The sequence below is a fragment of the Wyeomyia smithii genome, chromosome 2, assembly GCF_029784165.1.
Source record: "Wyeomyia smithii strain HCP4-BCI-WySm-NY-G18 chromosome 2, ASM2978416v1, whole genome shotgun sequence".
Classification (NCBI taxonomy): Eukaryota; Metazoa; Arthropoda; class Insecta; order Diptera; family Culicidae; genus Wyeomyia; species Wyeomyia smithii.
In genome coordinates this window covers 183262711-183275984 of record NC_073695.1, presented here as the reverse complement: position 1 = coordinate 183275984, position 13274 = coordinate 183262711, and the positions used below count along the sequence as shown (strand labels likewise).

Genomic DNA, 13274 nt, shown 5'->3' with positions numbered 1-13274 from the left:
ATAAAACAAATGTTGGACTGGTGAAATTTTCTGACATTGTGGACTGGATTTTTGAAACTTTCAATGTACCCGATCCAATTAAAGTTTTTCTTACAGCATTCCTCCCAGCAGTTAGAACATTTTTGAAGCAGTTGACCACACAATTGCCCCTCCTCGCAGCGATCGTATCCTTCGATGCCTAATTCATCTGCGTATATGAAGGATTCTGTCTCTGTCTTACAGTGGAATTGTAGAAGTATTTTACCAAAAATTGATTCATTTAAAGTTTTGATAAATAAAAACAAATGCGATGCATTTTCCCTTTGTGAAACTTGGCTTAATTCGAATATTGATCTCAACTTCCATGATTCTAATAATATTCGCCTTGATCGAGACACCCCATATGGAGGAATACTTCTAGGGATTAAAAGTGCTATTCCTTCTATCTTATTAACCTCCCCTCGATTCCGGGCATTGAAGTTGTCGCATGTCAAATGACAATACCAGGTTAAGAGCTTTGAATTGCCTTAATATATATTCCACCAGAGCACAGGTTGGGCAACGGTTGCTCTTTGATTTAATAGAACTTCTCCCCTCGCCACGTTTGATTTTGGGAAATTTCAACTCTCATGGCGTGGCTTGGGATTCCCCTTGACACGTGTCCCGAAACCTCCAGCGCGCCCAAACGCTTTGGATCTCTCTTCATGTTCGACGTCGCTACGGTTGGATTGCACATGGAAGGTAATCCTCGATCCCCACGGTAGCGACCATTTGCCTATTCTTATTTCGATTACAAACGGGTCTACTCGCATGCGACCAATTGATATTCAGTATGACCTCACACGGAATGTCGATTGGAAGTTATACGAGGAAATGATTTCAAAAGCGGTCGAGTCGATTCAACATCATCCACCACTTGAAGAATACAACCTCCTCGCGGGCTTGATTCTCGACGCCGCGTTGCAAGCCCAAACGAAGAAATACCCCGGCGTAACGATCAAAGAACCGCCTCTCACTCCGTGGTGGGACAAAGAGTGCTCCGATGTCTACAAGCAAAGATCCGACGCGTATCTGACCTTTCGGGATGCAGACAGTGCTGACGACTTTAAACGTTATTCGGAGCTTGATACAAAGTTTAAAAGCTTGGCTAAAGCAAAGAAACGCGGATATTGACGTCGGTTCGCAAACGAGACGTCGAGGGAGATATCAATGAGCACTCTTTGGAACACAGCCCGAAAAATGCGGAATCGCGTTATATTTGATTTTGCCAGGAAAGTATGTCCGGACTCTGTTTCTGAGCAAAACATTGTTCGCGATGCGTCTCCGGGCCACGACGTGATAGAATCACCTTTTACGATGGCAGAATTTTCAGTTGCCCTCCTGTCCTGTAACAATAACGCGCCTGGGTTAGATAGAATCAAATTCAACTTGTTGAAAAATCTACCCGGCAATGCCAAGTGGCGCTTGTTGGACTTGTTCATTAGGTTCCTGGAGCAAAACATTGTACCGTAGGATTGGAGGCAGTGAAAGTGATCGCCATCCAAAAACCAGGAAAACCAGCTTCTGATCACTACTCTTATAGGCCGATTGCAATGCTATCCTGTATCCGGAAATTGATGGAAAAAAAGATACTCCGTCGCTTAAACCACTGGGTCGAATCAAATAGTCTGCTATCAGATACTCAGTTTGGCTTCCGTCGTGCCAAAGGGACGAATGATTGTCTTGCGTTGCTTTCAACAGATATTCAGCTGGCGTATGCTCGCAAAGAACAAATGGCGTCTGCGTTCTTGGACATTAAGGAGGCTTTTGATTCCGTTTCTATTGACATTCTTTCGGGTAAACTTCACCGACATGGATTTTCTCCGATTTTAAACAATTTTTTGCACAATTTGTTGTCCGAAAAGCACATGCATTTTACGCATGACGATTTGGCAACTTTTCGAATAAGCTACATGGGTCTTCCCCAGGGCTCATGCTTAAGCCCCCTTCTTTACAATTTTGAAGTAGAATACTTCTCTCAGGAAGTTCGGCTACATAGGGATGTGAAATGAAAATCTAAAACCGAAAAAAGTGAAAAATATGTCCAATTTCAAATGCTAATAAATCGGTTAGTATTCGATGGATTTCTTTCGTTCTTGCAGCAATAGTTTGGAAAATCTTCTAAGATTCTTCCCAAAATAAGATAATTGTAATTTTATTATTCACACTATTGTACTATTGAAAATAGTCAAGCCTTGTCAAAACGAAAAATTCGACCTCTGATTGGTCGTTATATGCTTGCTTCCCAAGCACGGTCGACAGGATTATATACCTTGCAATTGAAAACCTATATAAGAGCCTGTTTCAGCCGGAGCCGCTCATAATAGTTCTAGACAGCGACAACAGCAGTCGTCCTTCCTTAGCAGCAGCACTAGCCCTGTGGTTGGTCACCACGTCTCAGGAGCAGCGCGGTTTTTCTCAGCGTGTGTCGCCAGACAGCCATTATTCCCCCCGTGTTGGGGCAGCATGAAGATTGCCATCAGGAAATCCAATTTTGGAAATCAAAATGCCTTTTTGAAGGCAAATAAACAAGTCATTGAAAGTTAATAATTTTTGTCAACGCAAGCAAGCATTCTGTGTTGCATCCTAGCAATTTAAATTTGTCGCAACCGTCTAATTTACTGAATGTGAAATAGCTTCCACAGTGCATGTTGTCCGTGTATCTTAATTCCCCCAATGTTAGGGCAGCTCAAAGGTTGTAATTAGCAACCGATTTTGAACCGCAAAATGCTTATTTCAAGGCAAATAAAAAAATAATTGAAGGTTAATAATTTTCTGGCATCAACACAAGCAGACATTCTGTGCGGGATGCAATCAAATTCTGTTGTAGTTGTCCAATTTTTACTTTATTTAGTAATCCCCCCACTGTAGGGGCAGCGCAAAGGCTGCGATCAGCATGACCAACTTTGAACAACAAACGGTTAACGGTCATTCACTAAAAAATCATCCAAATCAAAACAGGTTTTTGTCTGAGTACAATAATTTGCACAAAAAGACATTAAAAATTTTACCGCATTATTAGACGCGTTTCTCCAGTCATGCCTCGTGAACGTGAAGGTTCCCTATCACAGACATAGATTTCGTGCTCCAGCACGTTACAACACGTGGAAATTGTCTTTTTACTAGTCCTGCCCACAATTCAAAAATTGGCTAATATGCCATTTTTACCAAAATCGAGAAAACAGTTTCTCGTGATGATACACACCCTAAACAAGGTTCCTACGGAAGCCGATTGTTAAAAAATGCATTTGGGAAGGCAGCAAACGTGAAACAATTTTGGCTAATATCCAGAATAATTGAGAATTTGGCTAATATCCAATATCCAATTTGAACCTGTGGCATGTTCACGAACCAGTGTATTATTACCGAACTGTGTTTCTTCTAACTTTCGAAAGTGTGTTATAGCTTGGTGGTTACTGGCGACAGGTGAGCGATCGTAAGGCCATTGCATCAAATTTGACTTTTTCACGAAGAATATTTGATGCTACAAGAATTTATTTGTTGTACTGCGAAACCCAATGATCAAAACGTGTGACTGTTTCCTTCTGTCATAAACCTTTACATTTAAAAAAATGATATTTAGCTCTTTGATTAGGAGTATTATTAATAAAGATAAGATTCAGATTTCATTTTGGATTTGATGAGAAAACATACGAAAGTGGATTGTGAGATTACCATGAATAATAATATTTTCGTTATATTATTATATTGCCGCACGTAACAATTGTCTCGTCGTCCTTTTCATCCTCACTTGTGCTTCCGTGTTGTTTTATTGAATTTAAAACCATTTGCATCACCAACGAGTACGATATAATTCACATCGTATGGATATTAGCCGAATTGCACACCGTTTTGTCAACTGACCTTTCGTTTATAATTGAAAAAAAAACGGCTACTGTGTTACAAATACGTGGCGGATGGAATTTTTCTACAGATTTCTCTGTTTCAACTCAACGGCAAGGGTCCAGCATATATGAAGGGTGACATACTCAATAAAAAAGTTGTCATGAGCAGTCAAAATATGTTGTACCGATAAAAAACATCCAAAGGCGTTTTTCTCGATTTGATGCCTACGGCATATTAGCCAATTTTTGGATTATGGGCAGTAGTGCAACATTTCTTGGAAGTGTTTTATTATTCTCGGGTAAGAGACTACGAGTGCATTTATTGCATTTATTGAGAAATCCATCGGAAGAGTATTCAGTGCTATGTCTAAATATATGAACGCCAAATACAAGCGTGATGCTCGGAAACGCGCGGAGGACCAGCATGGGGGAAGTGCATCGAAGAAACCAAGTACCAGTACGGAGGTCAATTTGAAAGCAGCCAGAGGTAACACGTGTCCAACCTCTGGTTGGGACGCTGGAGAAGGGCCTTCTACTAGAGGTAGGAGAAATCGAACCATTTTTAGGACAACCAAACAAATAAATTGAAGATTTAATATTTTCTTGCTCTGAGCTTTAACCAAAAGTTAATTATCTTAATTTGAATTCACATGTACATATACTCTGACTGTTGAAACTTGTTTGCGCCGCAAAGAGTTTGTACTTTTCCTGTTCAGTGAGGTCGTATTTATATGTGCAAACTGAAATTAAGTAGTACTTCAACTTCGTTTGCACAGAATTTTCAATACTGCCAATGAGCGGTCAACATTTATTTACTAGGAAAGTGACTGACACGCAAGCAGCCGGGTTATCTTTCTTGTAAAAGTATTCTACTTCAACCTTGCGGTCGTGGCGTTGCACATAACCTTCCTGTGATTTTTTATGTAAATGACATCGATGAATGTCTGGCAAATTCATGCACGATAAGACAACTTGCAGACGACAGCGTGGTCTCTGTTACAGGAGCCATAGCTGCCGATTTGCAAGGACCATTGCAAGATACTTTGGACAATTTGTCTGCTTGGGCTTTACAGCTAGGTATCGAATTCTCTCAAGAGAAGACTGAGATAGTAGTTTTTCTAGGAAGCATGAACCTGCTCAACTCCAAACACAATTATTGGGTAAAACGATCTCTCAGGTGTTGGTGCATAAGTATCTTGGTGTCTGGTTCGACTCGAAGGGCACCTGGGGTTACCATGTTAGGTATTTGATGAAGAAAAGTCAGCAAAGAGTAAATTTTCTTCGTGAAACAATCGGATCATGGTGGGGAGCCCACCCAGGAGACCTTATAAGGCTTTACCAAACAATGATATTGTCTGTAATTGAGTACGGGTATTTCTGCTTCCGCTCCGCAGCAAACACACATTTGATCAAACTGGAGCGAATACAATATCGTTGTTTGCGTATCGCCTCAGGTTGCATGCAATCGACCCATACGATGAGTTTGGAGGTCATAGCTGGAGTTCTACCATCGAAAAACCGCTTCTGGAGCCTGTCTTCTCGTATTCTTATTAAATGTGAGGTCTTGAACCGTCCTGTGATTGAAAATTTTGAAAGGTTAATCGAACTCAATTCTCAAACCCGTTTTATGACATTGTATTTTAATCACATGTCCCAAAATATTAACCCTTCTTCGAATATTCCAAATCGTGTCAACTTATCAAATACTTCTGATTCTACTGTGTTTTTCGATACATCCATGATAGAAGAAACTGGTGGAATCCCGGATCATTAACGCGTGCAGCAGATCCCCAAATTTTTTTCCAATAAATATCGAAACATCAACTGCGACAATATGTTCTACACTGACGGATCACTTCTCGATGGGTCCACTGGCTTCGGTATCTTCAATAACAATTTACCCGTCTCCCATAAGCTCGATAATCCTGCTTCTGTTTACGTCGCAGAATTAGCTGCAATTCAGTACACCCTAGGGATTATTGAAAAAATGCCCACGTACCATTATTTCATCTTTACGGACAGTCTCAGTTCTATTGAAGCTCTCCGATCGATGAAAGATGTTAAGCACTCTCCGTATTTCTTGGGGAAAATACGGGAACATTTGAGTGCTTTATCCGAAAAATCTTTTCAGATTACCTTAGCGTGGGTCCCTTCTCACTGCTCGATACCGGGCAATGAAAAAGCGGACTCTTTGGCTAAGGTGGGCGCAACAAACGGTGACATTTATGAAAGACCAATTGCCTTTAATGAATTTTTTGCACTTGTACGTCAGAATGCGATCATCAGCTGGCAAAATTCTTGGACTATAGGGGTTCAAGGGGTTGGATGTTGGTCGAGATTTCATTTGCGTGATGTCTCGGCTTCTGTACAATCACTATAGATTTGATGCGCATCTCCGTCGTATTGGGCTCGGGGAAAGTGGTATCTGTGCCTGTGGTGAAGGTTATCACGACATAGAGCACGTTGTTTGGTCATGCCCTGTACATCTTGACGCCAGGTCTAAATTAATAGCTTCCCTCCGGGCCGAGGGTAGAGAGCCAGCTGTTCCTGTTCGTGATGTCTTGGCGAGTCGTGACCTACCCTACATGTCCCTTATATACATTTTCCTGAAATCCATCCATGCCCCAGTCTAGTCCCATTCCTTTCCACCCACATTCAACAAAACGGCAAGAACACGTCGTAGACCTCGATTTTGGAATCAGCAACTGAACCCCTCACGAATTCGCCAGGACCTGAGAACCCGAGGCCTTCCGTGCTCAGCGGCACACACCATATAGCCACTTGAACACCAGCGAATAAAAACAACGAATCATAACCCCAACTAAACTCCGCACAATACCACCAGGACCCGAGGATTACTGCATATTCATGACCATTCGACGATCATCAGACGACCATTTAAATACAAAACACTGATTGAAAATACATGCTAGTTTTAAGATAGACTTTATTTCAGCCTGTAGTCTGCAGCGAGGATAAAAAATTTGCTTTTAGATTTTAAGTCATCAGATATAACTGGCGCCTTTAAACATTAAATTTTATTTGTGCCGTGTCAAATAAACGATATATGAAGGAAAAAAAATAGATCAAACATCTCTGGTCGCAATGATGTATCCACACATAGGACCTGCTTGGTTGTCAGTAACCATAAAATGGCTGTAACAGGCGAATGATTTTACCCGGAGCACGAATTTCGAAATATTTAAATTTCTAGGATTTTTAATCATTTGTTTGTAGAATAGGGAAACTGCTCCATTATTCATCTCAATAAGCCGATATTCACGAAGAATGCACGGATTAAACACCAAATTTTCACTAAATCATTGAACAAATAAACAAAATACGCTTACGTGCTCTTATGGAATCGTTCAGCATTGTATATTTAGTATGAATGAACGTAGCCGCAGCCCGTCGTAGCAGGTTACCTAGATATCCGCTGTAGTTGTTTACGTGCAAAATTGGTAACCTAGGTAACCACTGCAATGCTGTCCATTTATGTCATTTATGTCGGAATAATTCAACATTTTCAGTATGATTTTTTTTGTATTAACATAAACTGATTTGGCAATTTTGGTTTTCTTCAACGTAGTGAAAACAGATGAGAATACATACAGTTGAAATTTGGGTATTGTAGAAATTCATCTCATATATTTCTGCTAATTCAAGCTTGTTTTGGAAATTTGAGGTGAACATTTCAAAGATTAAAGTATTTTTAGTGTAGTGAGTGATTTTGTTTAGTAATTAAAATAAAAAGTGGTCCGCTAGTGATGAAAAAAACATTCGTTGGCTGCTGAACGAGTCCCGTTGTAGCCGTATAGAATAATGCCCTGATTTTGTTTTCTGAGCTAGGTAATTGAATTAAATGAGTTTTCGAGTGCAGATGCCCGACTATAATATCAAATTTAGAGCTTTTTTAGCAGATTGGTTTAATTAGAAAATATGCTTTTTTTCCTGTTTTCAATTGTGTTTTCACGTTGTATGAGATGAATATATGGGCTAATATGAATAATGGAGCAGTTCCCCTACTAAAATCATTGAGTTGGCTCACTATTTCTTAGAATGGCAGGCATTTCCTTTGTTCGAAAAGACTCTCCATTTACCCACAACTGGAATCATCACTGCTTTCCAGTCATATATGCATATTTAGTAACAAGAATTCAGCAAAACTAGAACACAATATTAAAATCCAGAAAGACTTATAAAACTCACGTTTGTACTGGTCATATTGTACACTAGGAGAGACAACATTCAAATTTAGAAATTCCATACCATTAAACAACTGTAAATTCCATAAACACCTAAGAAAATAGTTAAACTCGTATTATCAACTGCACTAGCACTGGACCGGGAGAAGCGTACGAGACCCCCGAAATTCCCTGCGGAACGAACAGCAATTCCGAGCTCTGTCTGCACTGAACACCATATGAATGCATTAATTTAAATTTCAAAATAAATGAGAGTTTCGCTGCTTCCCCGGATGTTCAGGTGTAAATGTGGAAAAGATCGTTATAGAAGAAAAATGAGCTTCATCTCTTTAGTCCGAAATTGCAGCCGCAGGAGAAGCAAGGAAACCCATTATTGCTTTCCGGTTCGAAACTTTTTTGTCTTTGCACTTCTGTTCACTACAGTGCGACTCTGAGCTGCATCCCATTGTTTCACGAAAAAGAGTCGGTACGTTTTCCCCCCGAGGAATTGAAGAGGTGATGACACAAAAGAGTCTCCAAAATAGATCCCCTTCATTACACGTGCATTAACTGAAAGCCACAAAGTCGAACCGTTGCTGCCGCAGCGTAGACAATAACCGAATGAGCAAAAACGGTGCAATCATACAGTAGTCAAATCGGTCGGTTCCGGAAATCCTTGGCAGCAACTGTTTGGAAGTACATTGCCGACGTTGAACCATTGCAAACATATGACCAGCGCACCCGGGATGAAAAAAGGGTTCCACTTTGTCGGGAAAGCACTCGGGAAATTTACCCAAAACGAGATTTCCGTTCGTATGTTGGTCCGCTTTGTTTTTTCAAGTGCCGTCAAGCTAGTCCAGTTATTTTGCCCTTTGACGCAGGGCAGGGCGAAAGGGGGCGTCAATCTCCGCCACCGCACCGCGGAGTGTAATTTCAGCGAGAGGACTGGGAAATCAAAATTAAAATTTTGCTTCCTCGGGCTGTTTTATTCGAGTTTACTGGTCAACCAGTTTCCGTTGTATTTGTAATTATTTGTAACACTGAACGTTTCGAGAATTGGTTTAATGGCCTAATTTGGTGAAGTCAGAAATATGATCGTGGGATATGTACTAAGTTATTATACAATTGATCACGCATGTAATAAATAAAACCCAACTCAAACATTTAAAGCTTAAAGTTCAATGAAAAATATTTTTACGCTACTTAACGATGAATTGCGATGTAATTTGAATTGCAACTCATCTCAATCATAAAATTTTCAATTATCTACCTACAATTATAATGTTCACATTATGACTCTATTGTTGAATATGCGTATTGTTTTCTATTTGTATTAAAACACAAATAAAGAAAAAAAGAGACGTTTAATGTCCAAGAGAATATGACAATAATCGTAACTATCCAGGCATTAAAAAGTTGAATGATTGCATTGTCGATAAAACCGCGCGGCGTTTGGCATTCTTTTTTACTTACTTTATCACGCATACTGCAGTGGTCAGCAACACATTCGGATGGATTAACGTACCAGCACAAATTGTCAGCGCCTTTTCAATTAAAACCACCCGATAGAGCCAGGGCAGCTGGTCTGCCGGTGCCGACATCGATGCTGATGACCCTTCAAGCTCAGGACCTTTGCCTCGATTGAGCGCACTGTCGCTCGGAATTGCAGTTTGCTGTACGAAATTAAAACGGAACGGTTAGCGGTAATTTCTTGGTTAAGTTGATTGCAAATTATGGTTGGTTAGGCATGTAAATTATCGCGTTGAACAACTCAATTTAGTTTTTGAAAAATATTGTATAGGTGTTTTTCTCTGATTTTAGTTAACATAAAAATTATAATCTAATTTTTTATTCAACATTATCCTAGGACAGAATGCTGTGTGTAAAGTCTATGCCAAGATGCATACGCTTTTCTAGAAAATTACTCGTGAGTCAAAACAATTTTTCCACCCGCGGAAAATACTCAGTTTGCTAAATCAAATACGTGTGCAAAATTTCATTCAAATCAAAATTAGTCGATATTCGATTGTAAGTATTTATATTGCTGATGAACAAGTCTTGATGTGAATTTCGACAAAACATTAAATGACATAAACACAATGATCAAATCACGAGAGCATGCTTCAACTAAATGGTACAAATCATTCTAACTATTTTATTGCACCCGCTGTAAACGTTCACTTCACCCTACCGCACTGTCAAGGCGGCTACGATGTTTCTCGCGTAAGGGTGGTCATAAACCGGGATATTTCATGGTCATGGTCAGTGAAATGTTCAGCACTACAACTGGTAGTCTATTCCATACGTACATTTACGGTGCGACCATCACAATTCCGATGCGGACGACCGCGTGCCAACGGATGAGTACGTGACGGCAAGTCGGCACTGATGATGGGTGTCGTCACCACCTGCGGTAACGAGGGCCGATCCGAGGACATCACGCCTGCCAGCCGGGGAGGATCCACTTCTCCGGTCTGTGCTAGAACAGGTGCGATGGAGTTGTGACGGTAAACCGCGGCAGCGACGGCATTCTGTATCGTAGGCTCGATGGAACGGTTGAATTTTTTCTTTCGACAGCAAACGTCCCGGCAAGATGTGTGAATTTTCCTGCAACGAGCGAGACAGCATGAAATCAGACAGACGTGCAGCTATTGTGGTTTACAACTACGGGCACGAGTGCAGCACATAAATAAGATAATGGTTGGTTTAATGCCCGTGGTGCATCATTTAAAATAATAATCGCACTAATAATGGTGTGGCGGTTACCGACGATGGATGGCTACATAATACGCAAGGAACGAACCTTGATGAGTTGACTACGTCAAGGTGTAGCATGCTGAGTAATTCAAACAGCTAGCAATCTTTTTTTTTACTCCACGATAGGCTTCTAATGGGATGTGCTGAAAAATAAGTGACATGATGGATGTCACAATAACATGCTACGAGTATTTATACGTACATCATTATCACCTCATACTGTCATTATTAATCAAGGGAAACATTCAACAAGAATTTATGATAGCGACAATTCACTGCATGTATGTACAAGCAGAACCAATCAATTCAAATTGACAGACCGGCAGTAAAGAGTTATTGAACTATTGACCGATCAAACTTGCCAATTACATGCTACTGCAGTTCAAATTTATTTTAGAAGTTGCCTTCTAGCCGGTTTGCATTGCATATGAAAACGGTAATAACCATACGAATATGATTTTATAGTTTTGTACTGTATCATTCGTGTTGAATATATTCTAATTTTAGATTTGCATTCGCGAAAAATGACAGCGTAACGCTCGAAATGTTTCACCGCCGGTCGAAATATTTCACGCCAGCATTGTGATCGATGAACTGTGATTTATATTTACAGTGCGCGTTTTAATACGAGAAATAAATACAATCAATTAAATACGGGATTCACAGTGGACCGAAATCACTTTAACAAAACCTTACTGTTGGTACCGAGCAGAAAAGTGACAAAAAAGGTAGATGTTTGAAGTTCTGATCCTGTATTTCTAGTTTTGAAGTAAATGATCGCTTGTCCATCAATAATAAATGCAACCTCGATATCAGGTAGCTACGAAGCGTACAACTAATATTCCTCAAATCGCTTTCACATTTGTATTGTGGGTTAGACGTTATTGATCTCCGAACCAGGTCACCAGGAATTGTACACTTAAAAACGATTACATTTTGGTGGCTTTTTTGTGCAAATTCAGTTGTTTTTAATCAGTCGTAGGAAATATATACCGTGGTATACAATCAGTACGCAGTGATCTAATTGTTCATCGAAAATTCAAAAGTGTATCGCACACTGATGAATTGACGATCAAAACCAACTCGAACACCATTAATAGTAGTAGACTTTAATACGCACCAAAAAATCAACGCAACATCCCATTACCTCTCTAATGGAGCGAGCAATTGAAAGGGAATCCAATAAACCGGGTCGCATCCATGCCATTACATAAATTACATTAAGCTTAGCCGGATCTCCTGCGGAATGCATATCCTCTTTGGTACGTAGCGAACCACTACACAGGTAAAGCTCCCCTCCGAGCTAACAACCCCCTTGCCCCATCCCGTAGAACAGTTCAATTGCCGGCGGAAGTTTGCACTCAGCTTTGGTGCAAATTCATCACACAAAATCGAATATGCAATTTCTCGTTTACCCAGCAGAAAGCTTGTGCTATCTGTTCACATATAAGCGATTGTGTGTGTGTATGTCATTGAATAAACACAACCCCCATTTCCCACCCTATACAAAATATTCACTGAGACAGAAAATGCATTTCGTCTAATGAATTGAGGCTTTCAAACTTTGCTCCATTCCGGAGGATGGAACTGATTTATTATTTATAAATTAATCAAATTGATATTTGAGCAAAATCACGTACGTGTCGTACCCTGATTTCGGCGTCGGAGGTAAGGAAAGCGAAGAGCAGGAGCTTTTCCGACCTCATCAACACACTACAGTATGCGTCCTGCAATTATAACCAATAAAAGTTGTTCTACCTGATGGTAAACTCATATACCTTTACTTGTATAGGTTTACACCATGTTAGCTTACCGTGTGGGATCCTGGAATCGATTCATTTTGAAAAAGGTAGCTCACTTGTCAATTATCTTATAGCTTTAATTCGTACGTTTGACCATGCGTATCTGATGCTCAATAGGCCAGAGAAAATTGCTTCGATAGCTAGTCTGGCTATCATATGGGCAAATGCGATTTTATACAAAAAGTTTGATTCAGTTGCATGATCCGTTTTATGCTTTCAGTTCGTCGTCCTACATCGACATTTTTAACTTTGGGGACTACCTAGGTATCTTGTATGTTTCTGGGAAACTTTTACTTTGTGGGTTTTCAGAGGTAAAACCTATCAGAGCAAATCCAAGCAACAAAGGCGACAATTGTAATTGTCAATTTTTTTTTTTTTTTGCAAAAAATTTGCAAAGATGTTCCTATCGGTTCAAGATGTCATTTTCTGTTATTGTTATTTTTTTAATCGCGCCTAATTTCTGAAATTGGCTAGAGTAAATATGGTGTTGATGATTAAATCAATTTCACGAGTCAGAGTGATTTGTTTGGTTGGTGTAATGTCTTGGGTAAAGTTGTAAATAACTGTACTGTTCTCCAAAAAATATAAAACTATTACAAAGCCACAGCCTTGAGACCTGGAAATTGGCCACACACGCTCCTTCAATTTTACCCTAAACTGAGTAACAT

The 13274-nt window shown here is 40.0% G+C and overlaps 1 protein-coding gene across 6 annotated transcripts in view; it reads right to left on the bottom strand.

The window, feature by feature from the left end:
* LOC129724692 (uncharacterized) overlaps positions 1-13274 on the bottom strand; it is a 135433-nt gene that overhangs the window by 22614 nt on the left and 99545 nt on the right. For all 6 annotated transcript variants that reach the window (XM_055679798.1, XM_055679797.1, XM_055679800.1 and 3 more), the window contains exons 4-5: positions 10357-10654; positions 9521-9720 (exon numbers count right to left, since the gene is read on the bottom strand). In XM_055679798.1, coding sequence (XP_055535773.1) covers positions 9521-9720; positions 10357-10654 — 498 coding nt within the window. The remainder of the gene's footprint in view (positions 1-9520; positions 9721-10356; positions 10655-13274) is intronic.